Below are 27,747 nucleotides of genomic sequence, written 5' to 3'. Positions count from 1 at the left end.
CCGGCTTCAGATAAGAGGTTGAAAATGGATAGATGGATGGATAAGAATGTTTGCTATGTAACTTAACCTACATAAGTGAGCATGTATGTCACATAGTTAAAGGTATACTATGCAGCATGTTCCTAAAAAATGATGTATAGATTCATACAGAAGTAATCTCTTTCAATCATCACTTACAACCCACTTTAAGTGTGTGGCAGCGTATTTTTTTCTGATACTCTGCCCTCTGACTGTATTATTTTCTTTTCTTGTCATTGTCTATGTTGGGGATGTGTATGGGCTTGTGGCCCCACAGCACTCAGGTGATGTTGATGCTTTATAAAATGGTAGCAACCAGGTGCCAGACAGTAAGCAGCAGGCATCCAAGAGACATAATGTTGTAAAATGTCTGGGGTTGACTTTTACTTTTAGCTTTGCTGGCAAGCATGTTTTATAAAACACAAACTGACAACCCTGTACAGTTTCCTAGTATACCTTACAGAATACTCAACATTGAATTTAAGTAGCACACAGAGACATGTTCAGCTGTTTCCTGGGTGAAAGTCCTGTGTTTGTTTGACCCATACAACACCCCTTTACATCTCATACAGACGTTAAAGAATGCCTTGTGTGCTGACGGATGCTTCCCAAGCTGTAGCGGTCAACACCCTGGGAGTGAGAACGCATCAACAAAGCACCACTGAACAACAGCTCAACTAAGAAGACTGCATATTTAGACGCACGCCCTCTCCTTACACCAAAAGTGCAGGTGTCTCATCCATACACCTGACAAACTGTTACAAATGCTGCTGAGCAACAGCGTGCTGGGGTAAAAGCAGATATTTGCAATTCTGACATATCTAAATCTGAGCAGATCTCGACGGATGGATAGAAAAATACGTTGTCTCGTGTTTGGATAAACAGACCCTTTAACAGCGTGGGTATTTAAAGACCTACAGTGTGTCTCTGTCCACGCGTGTACATGTGCAGCATTTACCAGAACTTCCCCTGATGCTGTATCTGCCTGTTTTCCGCTCACTGCACTGTACTGTACTCAGCTGCACTCGGACAACTTTAACACCTACACGCCCACCCACACAAACATGTCTTGGCACACATATTGACTGCTTTGTACCAAGCGAGCATATGCACGCTGAAACGCCCACGTAGAGCTCTTATGAACCTTCCCATCTAATGTTTATGCATCAACCACAATCAAGACTAGGCAAACGGCGATGTGGGATCTTTTAAAATGTTCTGCCTCCGTATGTGGGTAGGAAATATGTAAATGGGAGCTAATTTTTCATTGTAATGTGTGCAAGTAGTGGTGGGGATGACAGGTGTTTGGCGTTTTGTGTGTGTACTGTAGTGTGTGAGTGTACTGTGTGTGTGTGTGAACTCACAGGTACACTGGGCTCGGACACCGCAATGCTGTCTGGGTACACAGTGGCCTTCACACACTGGTTGAGGGAGGCGGCAAAACGGTACGGCTCGTCTGCACGCTCACAGCGGTTTCTCTGAGAGCAGCTGAGGAGAGAAGAGAAAGAAGGAAGGAAAGGAAGGTTAATTATTTTTAACAGGAAGATAAATAAAAAGAAAAAGAGAGGCTACCACACAAAGCTCTTAAGCAACACTGCGATTGAATAAATTACAAGAGGTTCAGCCAAAGTCACAATAGGAGGGAAAACAAAATGCAAAGTATAGAAAAGGTATGAATAGAATGAAACAATAACAACAATGGTGATAGGAATAAATACTCATGTTTCAATAAATGCAGCCAAAAAATATACATGTGACAAGTTAAGTCGAGAGTAAAAAGCCAACTTGTCAGTGCTGTGACAGAAATTCAAACCCTATCCAACAACAGAGGGAAGGGGAGGGAGAGATGGGGATTGAAAATGTCAAAAACACTCACGGTAAACATTGTCTCAAAACTGAAACATTAAACAATGTTGTCATAAGAATTAAATCAAATAGCGGTGGTATTGTGAGGAGGACATGTTGTGTCCCAGTGTCTGGATTTCTGCTGCCACATTCAGATGGTAGGGTCAGAATTTGGTGTAAACAACATGAAAGCATGGATCCATCCTGCCTTGTATCAACGCTTCAGGCTGCTGCTGGTGGTGTAATGGTGTGGGGGAGATTTTCTTAGTACCAACTGAGCATGGTTTAAACACCACAGCCTACCTGAGTATTGTTGCTGACCGTGTCCATCCCTTTATGACCACAGTGTACCCATCTTCTGATGGCTACTTCCAGCAGGATAACGCACCATGTCACAAAGCTCACATCATCTCAAACTGGCTTCTTGAACATGACAATGAGTTCACTGTACTCCAATGGCCTCCAAAGTCACCAGATCTCAATCCAATAGAGCACCTTTGGGATGTGGTGGAGATTCACATTGTGTGGTGCTATCATGTCAATATGGACCGAAATCTCTGAGGAATATTTCCAGCATCTTGTTGAATCTATGACACCAAGAATTAAGGAAGATCTGAAGGCATCTGAGTGTATAACTATGCTTATTTCATATTTCTGCGATGACAATTCAGCATTGCACTTTTGATGTACAGACCCTTTTTGTGTTTGTAAACAGTGATGATGTATTTTGTGGGTGGAGCCAAAATGGTGGCAGAAAGGGACAGTAGTGGTGTTGGTGTGAGCGCCAAAGAAAATGTTAAAATAACTATAACGTTTATATTTCTTAACTGATCGCAATGAGTTGTTTTTATATCCATAAATTTATGATAGTGGGAAAAAAAAGCTTTGTCTCCAGTTAATTAGTATCAATATTTAGGCTAATCACTGGTCAGTAGTGGAGTGTGTGTTCGGCTTATTTGAATTACTTAATTATTCATGTGGTGAACAATGAATCATCGTAAGACTTGTAAAAACTCATGTTTGTCAAACATGGACTCGGGTTACTGTCCTTGATTAATCGTTGAGGAGATGTCCCTGTATAATATAATTTAATATGGAAGTACAACTTTTCAACGTGCTAGCGCGCTAGCTAGCTAACACCTAGCTAGCTTATTAACACCTTAATCCTAACAAAGTATATTAACTTTCACCACTGCTCACTTTGTTTATGTTAACTTATAGCCTATAATGTGCATTTAGATCGGTTTATCTGCATCCAGGCAGGGAAAATGAAAGGCTCGCTAACATTAGCAATGTAGCTAACGTAGCTAGCGTGCTACCTACTGCTGATTGCTGACAGCTAGAAACAAACGATGGCCCATTGTCTGTTTATTTACCGAAACAAAGAACGTGTTTTCTTATGGTGTACTTTCTAAAATGAGCAGAGGTGAAAGTTACTCTATTCTGTAATGATCAAGGACTTAATGAGAAGACAGTGATAGCTAGCTAGTTAAAAAGTTGTCTGTTCCTTCCACATTAAATTATATGATATGGGGACATCTCAACAAGTTTTAACCAAGGACAATAAGTCAAAGCCCAACACACACTCATCTACAAAGTATCCAGCAGTGATTATACCTGGTAGGCCTAAATAAAAATGAAGGTTATCTAATCTGTATTCTTATTCTGACATCAAACAGCACAAGAAGACATTTGTATTCCAGGTATGTCAACTGTTTTTCTGCCACCAATAGGCGCACGCAACTGCTGTGACGCAACTGTGACTCAAATTTGGTCTATACTGAAAAACAAAAAAGAAAAGAAAAGAAAACGCTGGTCGATTACTAACTTTACCAACCAAATGCTTTGGGGATCTTTTCTCTTCCTGTCTCAGTGTTTGTGCTGTCTGTATTAGTCATGTCGATTTATTTGTTTTGTCTTGATTGCGGCTGTAAATGTCACACGCTGTAGAGTCTGGCTAAGTTATGTTGTTATTATCAGACTGTTCTTTTTTTTCTTGTTTTGCAGAACATATGGCATATTGAAGAAATAGCAGGAAACACTTTTGCTGTTTTGTTGGATTGCTTAAAAACATCAATTACAGAAAAAAATAAAAATAAAAAAAAAAAGCTCACTGTTGTAAAAAGTGTATTTCATGACACTCCTGCCATTAATAGCAGCTGGCTTCTGGGACATGTTAAAGTTTTATAAAATAGAAGGTGATAATGGCCTCCAGGAGTTACCAATAAACCACAGGAACAAGTGGTGGCACCAGCAGCGCCGCCTCCAGTGGGTGATTTAACACACCGTGCAGTGACAAACTACAAAGCCACAGCACTAAGCACTACACGCCCGAATTATACCCCTCAATCACCGCATAACTTTGGAGACGTAGCTAGTGCAAATTACACGGCGTTCACTCATAAGAGATCTTAATGGTCAGACAGTATATCAAGTGCCACGCGACACCCCCACAATCCACCACATCCTTCATTAAAACGCTGCCTCCTCCCTCTTATTAAAACTGTGTGTTCTCTCCATCCCATTACACCAAAGGCTCTCTATCCTCATCCAACCCCGGCAGTCTAAGTGTCTAGCTAACTGGCTGTCTGGTCGCAACAGCTCTAATTGGACTCCGACGGGTCAGCCGCTGTCCACGGTGCTGATGTGCCACCACGAAACCCTTGTCCATTCTCCCCTGGCTGGCTGCTGACTCTGAGTGTGTGTGCTGTGTGAGTGCCCATATCATGCTTCTTAACCACATACCGACTCTGAGCTACATCTTCATCCACAGCTTCTGTGTGTAATTACGTTGTCAGAAGTTCAAGCCATATCCAGCAGACTCACATGAACAGGCACAAGCACGCTAACGCTCACAAACACTCGTATGCACCACACTCCCCGGGGATTTTAGAGAGCAGGAAAGTGTAGAATTAGTGCAGTTGTGTGAAGCTCCCACTGAGAAAGGAAAGAGAGGGAGCACTGCAGTAGGATTTTTTAGATTTTTTTTTCAAAATGATTACCTGGTTTCCCCTCATCACCACTTTGGCATCTCTATTTTTTACATTTTAAATGTGGTGTTTTCACTGTTACTCCTGATATAAACTCTCCTGCTTCTCGTTTTACACATTTGACTCCACACTTTTCCATTCCCTGTCCGTGTCTCTCCCTTTGTCTCACTCTCAAAATTAGCACACCTTTCTTAGGGAAGGTGTAACTCCCTCTGCAATTTGGTGCTTCTTTTACATTCACAATGGCGGCAGAAAATGATACTTAATGTGCTTTCAGGTGTGGACCGCGGCACAATGTTTTATGCATGTTCTCCGAGCTGTGCCGGTGCAGATTCAAAAACCTGGGTGGTCATTAACCGACAAAAAGCCCTGCATTGATTTTCCTCACTGTGATTTTTTTTTTTTTTAAATTCATTTCGGTGGGGTGAAGTAAGATGAGAGCGCAGCGAGGGGGATGTGTGGCAGCGGGAGGTTGGAGGGGGTGCAAGATGGCTGCTGTTGCCATGGTTTCAGGAGATGGCCATTATCTCTGTGTAGTTAGAAGCTGACCCCTTGCCTCTCTCATTAGCTGAAGTGCATGCCACTGAGTGTTGACTAGATTCCTGCCTTCCTCATATTCCCCCTCCTGACCGCCCCCCCCGCTCCCTTATCCTCCCGTCTGGCCCTGACCTGTCACTCAGTAGCTCCGCCGATGCTTTGTGTTCCATCACTCACATTCCTGACGGGTGGGGGCCCTCACACGGAGAAATAACACGGTAAAGGTGATGCGCACGTTGAATTTCTTTGCTACAAACACTTGCATACATACCTCCATGTATATTGGCAGGTGAAATGCATGCTCTACTTTCAGCCTGTCTCCTGTAATAAGCAGCTATTTTCCCTGTGGCGCCTGCTGGAGGCAGTCGGCCTGGGTGTTATGCTCTCTAAGCCCTGTCCATGGTGCTGAAGTAGCTGCTTGCACTTCCATCATTACTCCTCTCTGGCATCTACAACTCCACCGCAGGGTATGATAGCAGTTGGAAGTGGCACCTGCATCTCATGCAGTCATGTAGGGTGAGTGGGAAAACAAAAAAACACAAAAAAAGCAAAGGAGAGCATGTTGTTTTCTCCTGTGGCAGTTTGTGTGGGATGCACTGCTGGAGCTGGAGCTGGAGCTGTGAGGTGCAAGTAAAGCCTCGGCACACATACGCACTGTCGTCTAATTCACTAACCTATATTTCATGTACAGTGTAATTTGGAGCGTTGTGTACGTGTAAAAGCACCTTTTATGGCGCAAGAGGGTCGCAGAGGCCAGACCTCAGGGTCCGTTCCATCAGAGCCTGCTTCTTATTCTGTTGCCCTGGACAGGCAATCACACTGTCACCTCTGCTGTGCCAGGCTTTGATAGACACCCAGACACATGACTACACACACACAGTCATTCACATACACACTAAACCAACTGGTCCAGCCACAGGGTCCAGATTTCTCCTCAATCATTAGTTCAAGGTCCATACAGTTAAATCTATTCAGCGCCATACTTTCATGTCGTCAAGCTAGTTTGCTGTCTCTGTCAAGTAGCTGTCAGTTAGTCACTCACTCTACAGCAGGAAATGTTACGTCAAAATAAAAGCTCTGTGCCAGAAATTCACTGTACTTAAAAATAGTGTGTTTTTTATTAACCTGACATGTTTGTGAGTCACTTGCGGTGCATTCAGAATGGACCGTGACCCACCAGTTGGGAACAACTGCACTAAAACACACAGACACTCACCGGATGTAGACTGTGGCAATAAGCCTGCCATTGGGTGGCTGATGCTAATGTTAGGGTCAATGTTGATTCTCCGTTCCTTCTGCTATCTGTGTTACTTTTTCCAAAGCCTATCCCAGCTGACATTGGGCGAGAGGCGGGGTGCACCCTGGAGAGGTCGCCAGACTATCACAGGGCTGACACATAGAGACAGACAACCATTCACACTCACATTCACACCTACGGACAATTTAGAGTCACCAATTAACTTGCATGTCTTTGGACTGTGGGAGGAAGCTGGAGTACACAGAGACAATCAACGCTGGGTTCGAACCCCCCGCCCTGGATTCGATTTGAACTGGGAGCCCTCTTGCTGTGATGTGACAACGCTAACCACTGCACCACCGTGCCGCCACTTCTTCTTTTGTGGAGCCACTTTTATGACAGAGCTTGCCTCCCTACGTGCAAATGCTTCACCAAAACGAGTTCACTCCCGACGATATTTTGCAACAGCAACGTCCCTGCATTATGGGCTCCACGTTGCCCAAAATGGTTGTGATTGGTTTAAAGAAACACAAACAAGCCAGAGATAATTGGTGATTCCAGACCATAGACTGTAAAAATAATGGACATAGCTGCCGTGACGTCACCCCTTGGTTTGTGGACTCCAGTTTTGAAGCCTTGAGTTGGGCATTTTGGCCGTTGTCATCTTGGTTTTTTGGAGCCAGAAGTCACCATATTTGGGCAAGAGGTTGGCGCTGTGGAGGAGCGAGGGGTGGATCTAACTGTGAAGCCGAGGACACTATCAGCAGTGGCCCACCCTTCATTATGCGTAGCTCTAAGTCTTAATAAAATGTAAAACGTGTGAGTTATATAAAAATTCACCTCTGTACAGTTGTCATGAAGGGGGATTTAACTATGGAGACCAAAACCGAAGGTTGCCACTTGTTCCAGACCTTGGTGAAAGGTCTGGCTACTCAAGACTTCACAGACACAGACAAATAATGTAGACATTCAAATGTGTCTCCACATGCACATACACATCATAGCCATAATAGCCATAATAACACTCAGTCCTTTGCACTAAATCCTTCATACATTTATGCACACCTTTCCACACACATACACACACCCCAGCCTTGACAGAAGAGCAGGAGAGGCAGGCGACAGGCAAAGATTTCTGTTCTTCACTCCCTCCTCCCCTCCCCTCCCCACACCACATCTAAGGACTTCAATGAAAGTGTGAAGGCCTGTCTGATTGCAGCTCTAGCTGTGAGTACCATGTTTAAAAGGAGAGAACAGAGGGGGAGCCATTTTAAAATCACCTTCCTTCCCTTACTCGAGCCAGACCACAAACGCCACACAGACAGGAAAATGAGAGCATGGATGCTTCGGTGGCGGGGCAGGGTGGGAAGATGTAGGTACGGGGCGGAGGAATGAGATGTATATTAAATATTTGATGATGCTTAACAAAGCTTTACCAGTCTTAAGTAGTAACCCATTATGTTAGAGAATCACTGGCATGATTTGATTTGGTCAAATGGAAGCTGAGTGTGGGGACATGCATTTGTACGGAAACACATGTTAATGTAAACATGTATGAAGACTGACTGCGCTGGGGCTTTGGGCTCCCTGACATGAATAGAGGAATCATTAGGTGAGCAGTGATGTGCTGCGCTGCGCTGCCTACACACGCTACCTCCTTCCTTTAGTGTTTTATTCTCATTCTGAGTGATTCAGGGCATTTGTTTCTAACTGCTGCATCCCTAAAGTGTGCGAGTATCCATTTAAATGCACAACACAGGTGGTAAGAGGAAGGAGGAATAAAAAGAAACAAAGGAAGAAAGCAGGGTTTTCAATTTCAAACCACAACAGAGATGGTAAACTCCACCGGCTCAAGTTGCTGTGTGGGCTCAGGCTGACATGTGAGGGCACAGTTTGAAACCCAAAGTTGTGTACAGTTCATGTCAGGGGTCAAACCAACTGCTGCAACTCATGGTCTGTCTCCTGTGGCGGCTGATAATGTCACAGCAGGACAGTGCCCACAGGACACAGAGCACAGTATGGCCATTCGCTTCATCTTCTCATAGACAGAGAAGCTGTTGCGGTGTAAACTGAGTCATATAAAACACTCACACAGGCACATGTGCACACGTATATATAGAGTTAATGCAGAAGCAAGCGTGTCAGTCTCTGTTAAAGATATTGAGTAAGGGAAAGCAGAAAGAGATGGAGGATAAAGGGAGTAAAAAAGATTTACAAAGAGACCATTGCTCGGTGCTCTGCATCAAGCTATAGCTTTACTTGCGTGGGCTGAGCAGAGAGAAAAAGCAGCGCGGGGATGGAAGCATCTCAGAATGAGTGAGCAGGCAAGAGATGCAGACGCACTGGGGTTTTTTAGGATCATTAACTGTATCATATGTAGCCCGCCCACTCGCACTGTACACACTGGTGCAGTGTTCCAGCCATCATGTAGCCGACGTGCACGAGCTCTATGTGGTAGGAATCTATGGAAATATTGATAGACCTGCATGTTCGTGATCGATATCTCATTAGGCACAATTGGGAAGATGGATGCAGCTTCCCTCTGACTGCTAACTGCGGCTGTAGCTGATGAGTCGGCCATTAGACACACCGTCTGACATCCACAATGGGCTGAAGCAACCATTTTCATTGCAGGGCTAATTGTTGTTGCCATTGGTAAATTAGAGGTGATTTTATGGTCGGTGTTTGACGTCATTCGTAGCACGCTGACGGTAATAAGGCCTGAAAAACCAATAGTAGTGATAAAAGATAGGGCTGTAGCGTCTGGTTTAAAGTTGATTTCAATCAACATATGAGAACAACTGCCTCCCTCTGCAGTGTGAATTACTATTTTAACATCTTAAAGGAATACTTCACCCCCCAAATAACCATTTGTCTATCAATTACTCACTTTATGTTATGTTGAATTTGTGAACAACACTTAGTTTTTCTTGAATGCCTCCATGGCAAACAAAGAATCCAAAAACTGAGAAAATTCCTAATGAATTAAAGTCATACGGGTCCGCTTATAACAAAAGCAAAACCATATCAAAACATGTTTACAAACGTTCACACAAATCCAATAGCGTAATCCAAGCCTCATTATCCAGTCGTATGCTCAACACTTCACAAACACACAGCCCTTTTCCAGCAGGGAACTGAACTGAAAGTGAATTGTAGCTATGCTCTTTTCAAAGCCAGACTCCACTGACAAAAACAGTAATTTTAGCTCACTGAACACATGAGCTGCTGGTCTACCACTGTCTCCATCTGTAAGTTTATTGATGTAATTGTGTAACTTTGGTGTTTTAAAGGGTTAGTTCAGCTCCTGTGTTCAGCAAGGTAAAATTACTGTTTTTGTCAATGGAGTTTGGCTTAAAGAGAGCATAGACAAGTTTTCATTTTTAGTGTAGTTCGCTGCTGGAAAAGGGCAGTCTGTTTACTGAAGTACTGAGCATACGGCTGGATAAATGAAACTTGGACTATCCTGCACGAGTTGTGTGATTGTTCATAAACAGATGTTTACCTCCGCCAAGGAGGTTATGTTTTTGCGTTGGTCTGTTTGTCTGCAAAATAACTCCAAAAGCTCTGAACGGATTTTGATGACATTTTCAGGAACAGATGATAAAATTTGGTGGTGATCTGTTGAAGCGAAGTGGATAAAATAATAAAATGGCAGGAAATCCGAGCTGCTTGGCGGAGGTGTGCCCTCTCCGAGTGTTCTAGTTTTGATATAGTTTTGTTGCTGTTAAATGTGGACCCTAAGACCTCTATTCATCGAGAATTTTTTTTTTCCATTTTTGGATTCTTTGTTAACAGTGGAGGCATGCAAGAAAAACAAGGTGTTCTTCACAAATTCAACTAAATATGCAGTTAGTAATTGATATATAAATGATAATTTAGGAGGTGAAGTATTCCTTTAAGATGTCAAATATATGTAGTGAAGTAAAAAGTACTATAATTGCTTTCAAAATGTAGGAAAGTAGAGGTAGGAAGTAGCATAAAATGCAAGTACTCAAAGTGCAAGTACCTTAAAACTGTTTTTTGGATTCTTCGTTCACCATGGAGGCATTCGAGAAAAACAATGTTTTCTTCACAAATTCAACATTACACAAGGTGAGTAATTGACAGACAAATGTGTATTTAGAGAGGCCAAGTATGCTATTAAGATATCAAAATAGTAATTCATGGTGCAGAGGGATGCAGTTCTTCGAATGTGTTTGTTATAATCAACTCTAAACCAGACGCTACAGCCCTATTTTTATCACTACTACTGGCAGTAGTTTTCAGTTTAGTTCGCTGCTGGAGAAGGGCTGTCTGTTTACTGAAGCACTGAGCATACGGCTGGATGAATGAGACCTTGATTATCCTGCATGAGTTGTGTGAGAGTTTACAAACTGATGTTTTGATATAGTTTTAGTGTTTTTAAAAGCAGACCCCGAAGACTTCTATTCATCAAGGATTTTCTCCATTCCACAAATTCAACTTAACACGGATGAGTAACTGATATACAAATGGTCATTTGGGGGGTGAAGTATTCCTCTAAAGTCCTACCTCCTTTCTCCTAAGTCCTAGATCATGTTCCACAATAAGACTGCCATGTGAAAGAATTTGCCGAGTCCCAAACCTCACCTCTCGCTGTGGACATAGTATACCCACATAACGCGCTCCAACCGTGATGCCAAACAAATCGTTTGACGGCATTTAAGCTTGTAACACCGATTTGTGACAAGTGGACAGCTGTGCCATTCAGGCTGCTGTGTGGGCTGTTACTGAAACAGATCTGAGCGGTTCAGCCGCACGCAGACTGACAGTACAATACAATACAGTATCATAGCGTAGTAGTGATATGTTATTCTGCTCAGAGCAGCCCTCAAATGCTGACTCACTCTCTGCTGGGGCCTACTACACCAATAGCCCTAAGCTGTCATCCTCACAACAAACTCGGGCTGATTCCGACACACTGAACAGAATTTCTTGGGCATTTATTACATAACTACATCATCCACCACTTGAGTCGAGACGTAATACTTATGATAAATAGTGTAACTTAGGAAAACTCACTACACTGGTCAAGTGACCTGGCGCTGGCCCACTTGTGCAATCTCAGCCCCTGGACTGAAGTCAGACTTGTGACTAATCCTGACAAATCTTGACAAAACCTCTCCTGGAATGTGGGAGCGGGCTCAGAGGATGGAGGCAGAACAGAGTGATGCGGGACATTTTTGAGATGGAAAAGCCTCTTTTGGGCATGATTAGAGAGCTAATCTAACGGCGACGAGAAGCAGGCTGAGGGGAGAGAGGGAGCGACACACAGAAAAGCATCACTACAGCTCCATGTTTTTGGATTGTGGTCAGACGGAGGCTGAACTACCCATTCACAGGACTGCGACTGAAGAGCGCTCGAGATGATGAGCTCCCTTTGAGCCGCAATCAAAATGCTGCTCGGTTTTGTGGGCCGATGAGTGTGCGGCATCAAACACTCTCTCCCTCTCTCATTCTCTTCCCCTCATTCTTATCCCCTCTCTCTTTTTTCCCCCTCTCATTCTTCATGCATTCAGTGGATGCCTAGCAGCTGCTGGTAATTAAAGGACTTTAGAGTCTCACACCACACTGAATCACAGGAAGAAGAAAGAGAGTAAAAAGACAGCGAAGACAGAGACGCCACTCCTGGCCAGCTCACCGCCTCCCTCGCATTCTCTCCTTCTCCTCATCGTCGCAAACCAAGCTAATGTCCTCCTATGTTCCTAATTAGCCACCTTAGAATGCTGCACTTCAATGAGCATACACACGCAAACATAAAGAAAAAGGGGAGGTGGGGGACACAGTGTTTAGAGGAGAAGAAAAGAGGATGGATATTGTGGATGGCAGCTGTAGAGAGAGGGAGGGGGGCTGATCAAAGCGAGGGGTGTTTATGTGTGGCAAGCCAACCATCTCTGGAGTGTGGAGGAGCTTATTCCAGAGGGAAGAGTGTCTAAATGGGAGACAGCGCGGCAGTGAGGCGCGCTGAGCTGAGAGGAGATGAGTGGCATAGCTTAGATGCTAGCTTTGCTGTGAGGGAAGGAGGTACACGCAAACATGGGGAAGGGGGGAAAGATAATTTTGTAAAATCAACAATGGCTCAGGGATGGATGATGGAGAAATGGGGGGGAAAGCGGGAGTGATCACAGCTGTGGATGGATGGCACCACGGCTGGCAAGAAACTTAATTTTGGGTGTGTGGGATGAGGGGAGCTCTTCACCAGAAGGGTGCAGCTGCTTTACTCCAGCAGTGTCTGACAGATACTTCCTCTAACTCTTGGTTATGATGTACATTCATGCAGCCTTTATGCTAACTGCAACAACTCCCTTAAGGTTCACAGGTATTATCTGATTTTAGTTTAGTCATTAGTCGTGTTTCCATTAAAATCCCTACGCAGATTTCTGAACTTCAATAACTGACTGTTTCCATCAACTATCCTGTAAGCAGCTCAAGAGGAACTGACAAGATTACATAATTACACGAGCACCTGCAACTCTTTACATAAGATGGAACGATGACATAATTTTTGAAATGAATGAATTCGTCTTTTCTGATCTGAGCCGCTACAGAGTGCATCAAGGATGACAATTTTTGTAGGCCAACGTCAGCATCGCCCTGGTTCCCTCGTCAAAAGGCCCAGTGGGATTTTTCCATTGGATTATTGCAGAAAAAAGCTCTGTGGCAAACAAAAGTTATACGATCCGGTACGATATGATACGATACGATATCATGCGATGCTATGTGATGCGATATACTTTATTATCCCGTAGGGAAATCTGTCCTTGACTGTGGAGCTGCACAAATATTGCTCACATTATAAGTCACATTAAGGCTTCAGAATTTACAGGTGGGGTATTTAATGACATATTTTACTTACTTAAAAAAGGTGAAAGTCCATTGGCTTAAAGAAATCCTAATACCCAGAAGCACTTCCTGCAGCACTCTAGAGACGAAGCTGACATGCAACAAGGGCCACCATCTGGATTTGAAGCAGGGATGATTTTTTGGGGCTTTTTGCCTTTGTTTGATGCAGCAAACGGCTGAGGGTTGGAATCAAACCCGTGGCCACTGCAGTAAGGACACAGCCATTGCACATGGGGCGCTTGCCCTATCAGGTGAGCTAATGGTCGCCCCAACTCCAGCTCTTTTTATGCGTTTTAATTTTTCTGGTAAAGAAGCGCACTAACTGTGAGTGGCAGCACGATATAATTGTCTTGTCTATGGTAGGGGAATCAGGTGTTGCAGTGTCAAGGTCAGTTTGGGGTAGTTACTCCAAAAAGTATACACAATATACATTACTTTTTTCAAAAAGTAACACATTAATTTACATAATTTCTGCAGAAGGGAATTCGTTACACTACTCATTTTATCAGTGTCACTCCACAATATCACCAGAGATATACAAGGGGTGGGGGAAATATCTAAGTATCGTTACTATTATTGTTAATTTTACAAATATAAATAAAACTTTTAGTAGCCTACTAGAATAATACAATCAATTGATTTAACAAGCCACTAGATACAATTAGCTGCAATAAAAATGACTGAAGTGACATGAACAGACTAAAAATTGTATCCTGAAACAGATTTTGACAAAGTTTTCCCTCTGGTACAGTCTGCAGTTGAAAAGGATAATTAATCATGATCTACTGCAATATATGTTATCACAATACTCAGCATATCGCGACACATTTAAAATGGCAATAATATCGTATTATGACTTAAGTATCCTGATGGAATATCATATGGTGGGGCCTCTGGTGCTTCCAATCCCTAATTCTCAAGCAGCTAATTGTTTGTTTGTTTGTTTATTAAGATCCCCGTTAGCTTTGGCTTTGCATCAGGTATTCTTCTACACAGGTCTACACAGTTACATAGCGACAATACAAAACATACTTCACACTACACAACACAATACACTGAATATAACACATCATAATGCACATCAACTGTAAAAGTTACACTAACAGTTGACAAAGTTTACAAGACACACACAAGCCATGTTTCCATCAGCCTGTTTAGATGCGCATCTAGAAGTATCGCATCGGAAAATTATGATGGAAACGTCAAAATTCGAAATCCCCTGATTCGCACAAACTAAAATACGCTCGCTTTAGCCGGGTTTTGGTTGATTAAAAAAAAATGCTGGGGGATGGAAACAGTTATGTTCGAATTAAGTCTGATGTAGCGCACCTCTCTCCATGGTGATATCCACACTCCGGGTCGGGAAGGTGGTAATGCATTTACAAGCTGGTTGCCAACCGCCAGAAAACGTAGAAGAAGAAGAATGCGAGACTTGTTTTGTTTCTGGTTCTGCGGAAAACTCGCGCGAGTTCGTAGTTTTCACCAAAGTCCGTACATTTAATGCAAACACACAGGATTTGTATTTCTTTTAATGCGCATTTCCCAATGATTCAAATCACTTTTGGATGGAAACACAGCTACACACACAGACACACACACACACAAACAAAAGAAGAAACTAAATAAATCGGCGCCAATAGTTAACAATGTAACATTTAACCTCATCCATTTTCACAAAACAAGGCTCAGGAGAATAAAGATGGCGCTGGCAGTAGGCTTTAACAGCCACAAAATAATACTATATCAATATAAAAGAGAATGACTTTCCTCACTGCCTAGGACAAATATTATTTGCCTCAAAATAAGATATTATCAACAGGCCTAAATAAAATATATGAGACAAGCCTTCCTAACACCATGAGATGATGATGGACTTAAAAGAAAAAAAACACCTTTAAATAGCATTTGATGACATTTGATGATCCAAATACACTAACCCAAACCCCAAACTCACTTGGGTCACTCGCTGACCTAGCCATGGCTCTGTGGTAGATGCGTTGATTTAATTTTACGTGTTCATTATGTTACTTTGCTTTGTTGTAACGTGTTAAAATCAACAGCGGTCAAGATGTATTTAAAATAATCTATTTCCATCAGTGTTTCTTTCCTTCTCTATACGCCAACTGTTCCACCTCTGTCAGGCATACAGATGTATTTTACTTTTTTAAAATTTAATTTGTTGCATTTACCCTCCAATTAAAAATGCACATAGGAGTTCACATGAGCACCAGCAAGAGCAGCCAAACTATTCTTCCTTTAACTTTTATTCCTCTCTGCAGTAACTCAGCCAGCGCTGACAGGGGTCCTGCCACGCTCATTGCAGGGTCAGGACAGAGAAAGGGGTATTAGGGCCAGAGACAGGTGGCACGAGGGTCCGCTACGCTCAGAGAACAGATGGCTGATCTGACGTGAATCGGGGTGCTGACCTTTTCTCCCCACGGTACAGTACAGCAGTCCACACAAGTGTTTGTGCATGTACACAAAAATCGAACCCACGTGCACGCACGCATGCACGCACACGCTCAGACACAAGTCCCCCACACACACATAATCGAGAAGGCATTTGCACGCCAAACAGCTGTTCCCTCCTCACAGCTGCTTTCCCCATCACAGCTTAAAAAAACCAATCACCTTTTAGCATCAGCACGTCTTAAACGCTGCGGATTTGAATTCCTCCTAACCTGAATTATTCCATTCCCTACCACACCTACACAAAAGCATATGATTAACAGCCTAGCACGGAGGCTAATGTTGTGGTAAATGATCCCTGTGTGAAGGCACGCAGACTGCAGAGAATACAGAGCTTTAGCCAGCCCCTCCCGCACCTCTGCAGGCACATGCTGAATTACCTTGTCGCTAGGCAATTATTTGTCCTGTCCCAGCTTTGGAGTGATGTAAATTACTTTAAGTGCACTTTGCAGGGGCCGCCATCACGATAATGATGATTGCGGCGGGGCTCTGACACACACAAATATTCAGCTATACCTTTAGAGAGAGGGGCTGCATTTAGGAGGGGCTGTAAGTGGGGAATTCAAGACATAGCAGCGAAGAAGAAGCCCAGACTGATGAGAGTATATGTGTACTTAAGAAACAAAGAGGGAGAGATGGAGACAGAGTAGAGTGTCTTTCGGCTTCTTTAGCTGTGACTTGCATTCATCTTGTGTCCTGAATATACCCTCTCCACCATTTCATCTAAGCACTGTCAGTTCCATTCACAGATGAATATCGTGATGAATGACTCGTACCCGAAATACAATAAATATACAAGCTTTTTCAGGCTCTTTTATTTATTTTTATATCTGCTTTTCTTCCTGTCTGGCTTTCAACAAGTAACTTCTGTTGCAGTGACGACTCAGCTCCAGCAGGTGTCACTCATGGCTTCTATGCGGCTGCTGTTGTTACAGTGGGAGGTAAATACCTTCTAACATGCATGGACAACAAATGTAGTCATGCTTCAGCAGATGTCCATTTAACACGGACAGGCACAGCAAATTGCACATATGATAGTTCTGTCCAGGAGAGCTGGTAAAATAATGAGTCTCTCTGGTCTGTTTTTGTTCGTCTTTCCAAATTCCAGTGAGTCATACAGCGACTGAATGGTGTCATTTCCTGTTAATATCAAGTCATGTCAGAGCAGGGCAGCAGTCATGATGAGGCTGAGGCAGGTAGCTCCCAACCAGCAGAGGCACAACTATGTTTCCAGACAGTCTCTTGTCCTCAAACTCTATCTGATATGAGATAAACGTCTTCGTGCAGGGAAACTGAAGGTCATTTTTGAAGATGTCCGACAGAATCTATGAGTAAAGTATCCGCAAACTGATGACGATTGAGGAATACTCACATGTTATGCAGGACACACCAGCCGCAGTGTGGGTCCCCCGAGCTCAAACACTCTCCACAGGTCCCGTACTGCTCACATGACTCGATGGGAACTTGGGTGACCTGAAAGCACATGAAAGGGTCAAGGTCAGAGAGCAGTATGACACACATCCACCACAGAAATAGCCAGACAGGGAAACTGAAAATCTTGGGTTGGTACACCAAAACCAAAGTCATGACTGAATTTTAGGAATTTGCTTATGCTGTTGAAGCATACAGGCTAATTACAGCGACACACTTAACATTTAGAGTTCCACAACAATCCTGTTTTAATGTGTGTGTATCTGTTTATGTGTTAGGTGATTCATTATTTTTAAAATATGCTGGTTGTCCTTTTCCTTAAAAAGACAAATACACCGCTTTAATTTAAATGAGAACATTGATTGTATAGAACAAAACATTTTCTAGGAACAAGCCTTCTTCAGATTATAAAACACAGTATGTGAGAGCGGTGCTGTATCATCAAAAACAGAGACAACAGCCAAGAAAAGAATGTCTATTGTTCTACCTTTAAGTAAGTCTTGTATATTTTTGTATAAAGGAACACTTCAACCATGATGATTAAGTCATCCTGTGTTAGCTTGTAAAGAAAAGTTTGTTTTTCTCACATTCTTCCACAGAAAATGGCAGAAATATGCATTGATTGATTAATTGGGGGCTGCATTTAACAACAACAATACAAAACATCTGTATCTGTACAAAGTCTCACACAACTCGTGCTGTATAGTCCAAGTCTCATTTATCCACTCCATAAACATGCATTTTTGCTGAAACCTTAGTATTTAAAACTGAGCTTAAAGTGAATTTATCTATACTCTCTTCAAAGCCAGACTCAAATACTAATCTTTTTTAGTACTGTAGACATTCAAAATCCAAAAGTTGAAAATATGGATGTATTATTTTAGGTTAGCTACCTGGCCAGGTACCTCCAGTTTCGGTTAGTTCTAGTTACCATGGTTAAAATGTAGAAGTCGTGTAATTGGACAACAAAAACGTGACGCAAATTCCATTAGCTCAGTTCTACACTCGCCTTGTGTTTGAACAATTTTCAAGGGAAAACCCCATAAATTTGATGCTAACCCTGTTCCGAAGCAGTGCTAGCCAGCCCTAAACTAAAGTGGCTGTTAGCCATCTTTGGAATATAAGAGGATTGTGCCAGTGTTAAAAGCTTTTTTAGCCCCAGGCTAACAGCTCTCATAGTCTGTGTTCACACTATGAGCGACACAGCAACAGCGTGACCAGCTACATTATTGCTGAGTCGCTGTGTAAGTGTTGCTCAAGCACTTGCTAATGTAGGCTCGTCCCACCGTCACGGTCTGCTACTTGCCATAAATCTCCTCAACTGAACATCATCTAAAATTTGTATTTAGTCATAAAATATCTGTGCTTTTGATGAATGCCTGAGCCCCATTTTAACATCAAATTTTGATGCCTCATTCATCCCTGTGTGCACCACAATGCACATGAAGCTAGCATAGCATCAGCTAACTAAGCTAAGTAACTCAGTACCACAGCTAGAAACAAAACATGATAGGTTATTGCTTCACGTCAACTTCAATTTATAGTGCGTCACGCCCGTCAACAGCGAGTGTCTGGGGTCAATTTGTAGCTTCATGTCACTGGCTTCCACTTGAAATGACTTTAACCTGTTGCTTTGTTGCCTGTGGTGTGAACACAGCGTTAGCTAACGGCTAACTAAGCTGGGGCTAAATGCAGTGTGAAAAGGGCTGAAGGGCTGATAATTTTTTTTTGGCCTCCTCTGGTCACCCCTTGGGAGCGCCACTGCACACATCATAAGATGCGCACAAACAAGCCTCTGGGTATGTGTGTGTACTGAAGGAATGCTCATTTAGTCACACAGCACCATATAGAAAACAACAAAACAAACCTTGATTCATTGGCAGCATTTAAATATGATAATTCTATGATATTACATGTTATTCACATGATCCCTCCCCCGTCAGTATTACAACAACGTTAATGTTTTATGTTGACCCGATGCAGGGGATGATGTGCCTCAACTGTTGGGGTGCACTTGTGCCCCTGTGTGTCAACGTGTGAGATGTCAACTGCACAGGCAACTGTTGCCTTCATCTTAAGCCAGAGAAACAGTGGCGAGCAGGTGGGATCAGTTGGCCGGAGAAAGCTGTTTCTCTGCCATCAATAGGCTCTTGTCTGCGCCGGGGCATCTGTCCACCTGGGCAGAGCCTGTGCAAACACACCTACACATGGAGCAGTAGTGACAGACGCTTTTCTCAAGTCCAACTCCATCACAAAAATCTAAAATGAAAAATAATGAAGAATAACAGGGCAATTTTTCACCAGCCAGTGTCAGTGTCAACTTTATTAGAAAAGAATAACTGCATTAGAAGTAATGAAAAAACACACTGGGGGTACGTTTTTCCCCGAAGCTTGTGCAGAGTTTGACTTTATTAAACAAACAGATGACTGCAGCATAATTGTAAAAGTGAAAAGTAATTATTAATGCTGTACTGTGGGTTGTTTTTTAAAAGTATGAATGAATGGAGAGGAAAATTGGTGTTTCAAAGCTAAACATGTTGAAAGTGTCAACAGCAAAGAATTTGAATAAGCACTTTCAGCGCAGAGCAAACACACTCCACACCCACGGATCCACGCTAATCCACACAGGGCCTTTGGACTACAGTCATTTGAATAAAGAACAAACATCCTTGTGCCTATGTGCTTACGCGACTGACATTAAACTTACACAAACACAGGGTTGAGGATTTACATATGTGAAGACAACACAGTGGAGAAGCACTAAGAGTCAAATCACACATCTCCTCAGCGAGCCAACTACTGAGTGTGTGTCAGCTGAGTTGTTCTGTGATCCACAGGCTGGGACTGTTTTCAGCTGCTACATAACATGCACTCATCCGTCTGTCAGTTATATATGAGTGTGTGTGTGTGTGTGTGTGTGTGTGTGTGTGTGTGTGTGTGTGTGTGTGTTGAATCTAGCTGTGTGTCTGTCTGTCTGCCAGACAAAGTTCTGCTCAGCCACATGGCCCTCAGTCTGTTTGTGCAGAACAGAGGTCTGTGCGATCTGGAGGTCAGTGTGTGTGTGTGTGTGTGTGTGTGTGTGTGTGTGTGTGTGTGTGTGTCTTCGAGTGTCCCGTGGGGCTGCCCTGCGGTCACACCTGCATCTCACTGTGTCAGCACACACACTGCAACACCAACTAAGTGCAGCATAATGAACAGGGGCACACAAGAAAAAACAGTCTGAATTCCAGAGTCTGACATAGATTAATTTTTTACTCCTGCCTGTCTTTCAATTTCCTGGCAATCGCCTTGTTGGATAATGACAGCACACTCTGACAGCGTGTGCCCTGTTCGGCTCCAAACCTCAGGCTCAGATCAATGCCTAATAAGTGTCTCCTCTGCAAAATGTGGGGGAGTGAATGAAGGGTGCAAATAACACCTTTTAAGTGTTTCTCGAACCCCCTCGCAAATCGCCCACAACTGGGTGATATTAATTGCTGTTAGCACCATGGGGCTGGAATTAACTGTCAGCTCGGAGGAGATAACAGCTGGCTGTCCATCAAACGTTTTTTCTTTATTACAATATATCACATTAAAAAAAACAGCTGACAGCCAAATTTGTAACGTGTGCCCGCTATTGCACCGCCTCTGAAACGCTGCAGTCTGCAAAACTGTCAGTTACTGTGAAAACTCTGAGCTATATGTTTCAGCCTGTGTTTTTTTTTTCCTTCTTTGTTTTGTCTTTGCTCCTCGAAAGCTCAATAACCGTCCACCTGTCTGCCCGGTCCCAAACCCTGCGGCAACAGAAAGACGGGGCCCGTCGGGACAAAGAAAGCCATTGACACGGTGGGACGTTGACAGTCCCTGCACTGTGTGGCAGCTCGGCCATGGACACTCCTGTTAGATTAACCCCCTGTCACCTCAACAAACTCTGTTTGTGTGTGTGTGTGTGTGTGGGTGGGTGTGTCTCGCCTAGCTTCAGGACAAACAGGTGGCATGCTGTAATGAGCTGCAGACGGGGTCACATCAGCAGCAGAAGCTGCGACTGATGACAAACAAGCCCACCAGGAACGAGACTTGGCTGGTGGAAACAGTCGACTCGGTCTGTGTGTGTGCATCTCAAAGTCTCCGAATCCCTCTTAACCCAAAAAAAGCTTTTCAGATCCTTCCCAAAACATGTGCGAGGCTGGTGAAACTTTAGAGTGTAACTTTCACAGAGGCCCGGCTCCATGAAAGGGTTACAGTGTGGAGACAGCTGTCAGCGGGGGGAAAGTCAGGGAGTAGTGGGGGGGGGATGTCCCTTATGGAGCGGTGTCTAAAGACAGACAGACACAGCCCGCTGTCAGCTGATACACACAAAAAACGTAGGAGGGTAATATGGAAGAAGGGGAGCGAGGTAAACAGGAAAACAAACACCTGAGAGCTGAAAAGGCGCCGAATAAGAAATAAAGTGTGTGTCTGTGTGTGCTGTATATACTGTATATGTGTGTTTGTGTGTGTGCATTGATGTTCAGACCAGCATGGGCCAGTGGAGGTGAGGGGGGCGGGGTGAGGGGGGGGATCACAGCAGCTGTTGCCCAGCACACGCTACAGTCACTCAACACAGCAGGGCTGCACAATGAAGCCCCTTCTCCCACTGTGTGTGTGTGCGCATGTGTGTGTGTTTGTAGGCACACACGCACAGCGCCACAACGGATGTGCAGATTGTTGTTCCTGCGTTTTCCAGGCAGACAAAGAAGCGCGCAGTCTGATATTGCCTCTGACTTTTCTCTGCTGCCTGTCTCTTGTTTCCAGAGAACACACTCGCACACCCAAGGCTGACCTGAGGTAGACTGAACGTTGTCGGTGAGAGGTGCCGCGCTCCGGTAAATGAATGCTAATAAAATTCCTGCTTAAGATGACCTTAGCGGGGGGTTATTCAACCAGAGAGGCTACAGTGGAGTTGCATACTGGAGCAGCCTGGGTGACTGACTGACAGCCGCGGGTTAAAACAACAGCTTCCTCTCTTTCAAAGGCTCAGGCTGAATAGGCTTCAGCTCCCATTATTATTGCCGAGCATTCACTAATGCTGGGCTGTTCTCTGTTACTGAAACCTATAGCTAGGGATTTGGACATTACAGTAGTATTAAAGACTTAGTAGATATTCAACCAGCTTTGTATCTTAACAACATGGGTAGTATGTGTAAATGAAACATGGTAAGCTCCCCTCCATCTTACCAGCGTCCAGATCTCCCTGCTCTTTTCAATTTGATTAAATTTCATTTATGAAGCCCGGTATCACAAATCACAATTTGCCTCAGGAGGCTTTACAGTATTCAACACCCCTCTGTCCTAAGACCCTCACAGCAGACAAGGAAAAACTCGCCCAAAAACCCCTTTAATGGGGAAATTTTCCCGCAAAGTCTGGTGTATTTTTGCCAGCTCTAGGTCCATTTGTGCCACAGATACAGACACTACGTTTCCAACAAACACTTTCGGTATGGTACCTTTGGAACCAAAAGTGACCCTTCAGACGTGGTACCTAGACCTTGGCTCCACTGAGCGTTGCCAACGCAAACAGTACCCTTTAATGTCACCCACTGTTCCGAAATTTTCACAAACAAATAAAACAGGCTGCAGTGAGAGTCTCTCTCCATGGGATATTTAAAAATAGCAGGTTTGTGTATTTAGTCCTTCTCAGGCAAGCTCAGGATTGGCATACATGCAGTTCATATAATCTGGTTGAAGATCCACTCGTTACTAAAAGTGTATGTCATATAAAAACTAAAGTAATGGTCAAAATTGTCACTGTGAAATGTAAGGTGTGTTGATGGATTCACGTCGTCAACTCATGCATTGAGTAACATTACAAGTTAACGTTCCACCTTAAAAGTCGCCGTCAGTCGGCCCAGTGAATAAAGTTATTTTTTACGCCAACAACAGCTGCTGCAAGAGGACATCCTTTAATTTTATAGTTACAGTTTACTAATAAAACTCTCCACAGTATGAACAGTGGTTACATGAGCCTCAAAACCAGACACAACTCAGCCCTGAGCAGAGTGACCGTCCTCTACTGACCAATCAGACTGCAGTGTTCACAGCTCCACCTTTTAGTACCAGATCTGTGTGCTAGGTACCCCAACAGAGGGGGGACCAAACATGGGGACAGTACATAACAGATCTATTGGTACCATTCACAACTTTTCACAGTGGAAACAGAAAGAAAGCGTACCTAACTAAACTGCACTGCTCGGTGGAGACAAGGCTAAATGGTCCCATGTAGAGCGAACTTGGTGCTCATTATATAAGAAAAACACTTCTTATTCTTATCTTCAGGTGATTACAAACTAATGAAAACAGTTATGAATATTCTACACCATTTCTGCCAATGGATGTCTTTAAATCCTACACACTAGACTGTCGATGTGACCTGACGTGATTTTGTGCAATGAAGTTGTCTAAATTCAACCTGGCACCTCTTGCTGCCATTTGGCGCCACCAACATGACAACTTTCACTGTGTAACTTTCATAAATAATGGATGTAGCTTGGTTTTTTTTTGTTGCAGTTGTGTCGAGAACAACACCTTCAACAACAACAAAAATCAGAGAGGTGATAGTATTGTCACCGAGAGCTAGAGGTGTGGGCATTGCATAATAAAGGTGCTGCTGCCTTCCTAGCATTTAAAGAAAAAAAAAAGGGCCAGAGGATAAAATTCTAACTGCACATATTTTCCAACATTATTTCTGGCCACCTGTGAATTGTGGCTCCATTTCAGCTCCTCTGCCCTGCCGCCCTGAGACCCAGCCACGCTCACAGCACCTCTGTGATGGATGGGGGCACGGGGGCAGGATAGGAACACAAGACCCAAAAAAAAGGAAGACTAAAAAAAAAAAACCAAAAAGGGATAAAAGGAGGACGGAGCAGAGTGGAAGCGGCTCATTGCTTTGTGTTCTGATGAGACCTAGTCGCTGTGGTGCCAGATGTGCCTCGCCATGCTGAGCGAGAGAGAAAGCGGCAGAAAGAGAAAAAATCCCACCGTCACCAGTAATTCAGAGGAAGCTATTTTGCAAGCTGTTGCCAAGGCAACAGGCCTGGCTCTGACCTCAGGAACACCCCCACATCCACCACCACTCCCTCCAACCCTTCCAAACCTTCAGCAGTGCACGGTAAACAGCTGGCACCTCTGGGACTTCCTGCCACCTACACCTCCTTTTAAACATGCACAGACATATATACACACATATACACTAACACGCACACACACACACACACACACTGGCGGTTCCCCTACATCCTATCCATTTTTAATGAGAGTTAGCCAGGCTACCACGTCACTGGAATGAGGCACATCGATCATGAACACAATACCCATTCCAGCAGAGAGAGAGGGAAAGCATGGGAGGGGTGTGTGTGTGTGTATTTGTGTGTGTGTGTGTATGTGTGTGTGTGTGCTTGAGCAGGCTTAATGACAAAGGCACAAAAGCAGAGAAAATACTTGCTGCTGAAAGAATGAAAACCAATGAAATCTACATGCCCCCGAGTCTCTCAGTCTCGCAGTGACCCGGCAGCCAGCGTTTCCTGCGTCCGGGCTAACTACACAAGGACGGCTGAGCTGTTTCCCTGACCGGCTACTCTTTAATCTGCTCCAGTAATCCCACTGAGGCTCTTCCTGAGGACGGCAGCCACGTCTCCCTCGTCTCTTCCTCGCTCTCTCTCCTCCTCTCTCTGGTCCTTCTTTTTCCTCAACTCACAAAATCCTCCCACTGTACTTTCTAAGACCCAAACAAATCCGCTGTGTAGTGTTGCCACAGAGCCATCTCATCCAGCTTGTTGACATACACCCACAAGGAAGAGCATTCTCTCACAGTAACAAAAACTCAACCCTGTGCTGAAAGCAAAGGCCATCCTTGCCCCGCTGACTTTGTCTTAGGGCTGCACGATATCGGAGAAAACTTACACTTCAGTTTTCTTTCTTTCTCACCATGATGTTATCATATTGATTTAATACTTTTCTATCAGTCCAGGATAAAGTCAATAATCTAACATGTCATTTTAATAATGCATGTTGCTAACCCTAAATAAGATGGCTCCTTTATGTTGCTCCCCTCCTTTTCTTTGCTCATTTTCAGGCTGTGCGTGACTACTAGCGGGGTGTGCTTTGGATGTTTATCAGACACTCTTCTCTTGTAGATTAACATTAGTGTTAACGGTACCATTCCAGCCTCATGGCCCCGAAGTGTAGTTGGGAGACCTCTGGTTTCGTGAGGCTAACTCAATTAAAATTAACCTCATTTGTAATTGGTAACTAGCAGTCCGACAACTCTGTGGTGAAGAATGGTCGAGAGATGTTGTAATGGGTAATTAGCTGCATCCATTTCTGATTTAGAAATTTCTGTTTGTGATCTGAATCATGATCATCTTATCTATTACTTCTAGAGTTTTATGATGAAAACAGCAGTTTTTCCATGCGCTTACAGATAATGTTGGGAATAAAGCACAAGCTGAACAGTACAACAATCTTAGTAAATATATTTTCAAGTAAACTATCAAAAGTTCAGTGAGATTTTCTCAGGAAACTAGCTGCTATAGGCAAATGAACCTATACCGTCTAAGGGCTCATTAATGCTCAACGTTAGATCCAAAATCTGCGTTCGTTTCATCCATATTTGTGCATGTTTTCTTAAGGCCTGTGGATATGGACGAATCAGAGCAGTACCACCAGAGATTTTAGGGGCAGTGTAGCTTATTTCAGGTGAGACGTGACCATAGGAGAGGACGAAGACATTTAAAAAATGGCGCAATGGAATGAATATGTATGCAAAATACGATGGGTTATCGCACCTGGCCCACCTTCACAGGTACTCCACCCTGCACCATCTGTGGACCAGCAGCATCGCTCTATCCTCTTATTTTTCTTCCTTACAAGGCACCAACTGGAAGACATAGCCCCGTAACTCAGCTGGGTAAGAGTTGGGTGGCTACAGCGGGTCTTCAGGTGGGTAATACAGTGAAAAGAATTCTCCATCCACATCTTGCAATGTATTTAACGGCCTCACAGACCACCTCCGTCTACAACAATGCCTCTGTTAAAAGGTATTACGACCTCCTCCACCATCACCTCTGTTTATTATTGTGTGAAACTTTTGACTCCCCTCTCTCGTGCCATCTATTAGCTGTATCTATGCCAACATAAAGGACACATGGATGTATGAGGACATTGAGGTTAACAATGTTTAAAACAATTTTCGTACATAAAGGGGGTATAAATAAGCCCTTGCTCTACCTCTACAGGACATGAAAATATATTAGAAAAAGTGAAACTGACGAGCATTTTGGATCGGTTATTATTAAATTCAATGTTTAATTATCATTTCATTTGATGTCCAATTTATTCTTCTTCTTTGGCGGAGTTTACCGACATTACTGCCACCTAACTATGCATTTTGTTGCGTGAAATGCGTAACTGCCATGCATGGTGGATGATATAGACCTCTGGATTGACCATTGTTGTTCACTTGCTCCCTCAGCACTCCGAGCATCGATCTCACCAAGTTCACTTTGGTTTTCCAGACAAATGGAACAACACTTATCATGGCGGCAGGGATTCCCCCGAGGACGAGTGCCGAGGGGAGGTCAACGAGGGCATGTTGAACAACTAATGAAATGCAGTCTTAGTCATGAAAGATGAGAACTGTGTGAGTTTTCCTTTTGTATTAAGCGTGACGTGTTTAAAGTAATCTGCCTTATCTGACATCAGAAGATTCTCCAATTCAGCTATTGCGTATGTGCACATCACAAATTGTGCAGTCTAACTTTGTTTAACTTGTTTTAGAGGGAAACAAGACTGAAAATGAGAATAAACTACTTTTCCAGGAGTTTTTTATAGCCTGAGTCTGAGGTCACTGAGTGATTCAACCCAATCATCAATATCCATCCCAGGCTTGGCTGGCCCTGAGAAGAGAGGTGAGGGGTTCTGTTGAAGTGTTGTGGCTGGTCCGAGGATAATCAGGCCTTGAGACTCACACCAATTACACCCGGCTTGATTAAGGACAGAGCTGGGGCATGAGCGTGGTTGTTGGGGGTTTGCGAGCGCTGATCCCTCGGAGGCCTTGAGCTGACCGTGCAAAGACACCACAACAGCTGGGAGCTTTGATGACGGCTTAAAACCCACATTCCAAGAGCAAATGTGTAAAAGTAATTAATTACAACCACATGTGCACATAATGGCTTCACATAACCCCCCCCTCCTCGTCTTGTGCATAGAAAAAACTACAACCTTTATCCCCCTGGAGATGTTGCTATCTGCTGCTCTGCTCTGCGCTTAAAGGCATTGCCTTTAGAATACTTGTTCTTGTTGTTGTTCTTGTTAGAGATGTCAGAGGGCTCACTGACAAGT

General features: G+C 43.6%; 1 protein-coding gene across 4 annotated transcripts in view; it reads right to left on the bottom strand.

Annotated features, from left to right (window-relative positions):
- Positions 1 to 27,747, bottom strand: part of plxna2 (plexin A2) — a 278,378-nt gene that overhangs the window by 114,057 nt on the left and 136,574 nt on the right. For all 4 annotated transcript variants that reach the window (XM_049580229.1, XM_049580226.1, XM_049580227.1 and 1 more), the window contains 2 exons: positions 17,333 to 17,433; positions 1,383 to 1,506 (listed from right to left, as the gene is read on the bottom strand). In XM_049580229.1, the coding sequence (XP_049436186.1) occupies positions 1,383 to 1,506; positions 17,333 to 17,433 (225 nt within the window). The remainder of the gene's footprint in view (positions 1 to 1,382; positions 1,507 to 17,332; positions 17,434 to 27,747) is intronic.

The sequence above is a fragment of the Epinephelus fuscoguttatus genome, linkage group LG7, assembly GCF_011397635.1.
Source record: "Epinephelus fuscoguttatus linkage group LG7, E.fuscoguttatus.final_Chr_v1".
NCBI lineage: Eukaryota > Metazoa > Chordata > Actinopteri > Perciformes > Serranidae > Epinephelus > Epinephelus fuscoguttatus.
Note: the sequence above shows the minus strand (reverse complement) of the source record. Positions and strands in the feature narration are given on the sequence as shown.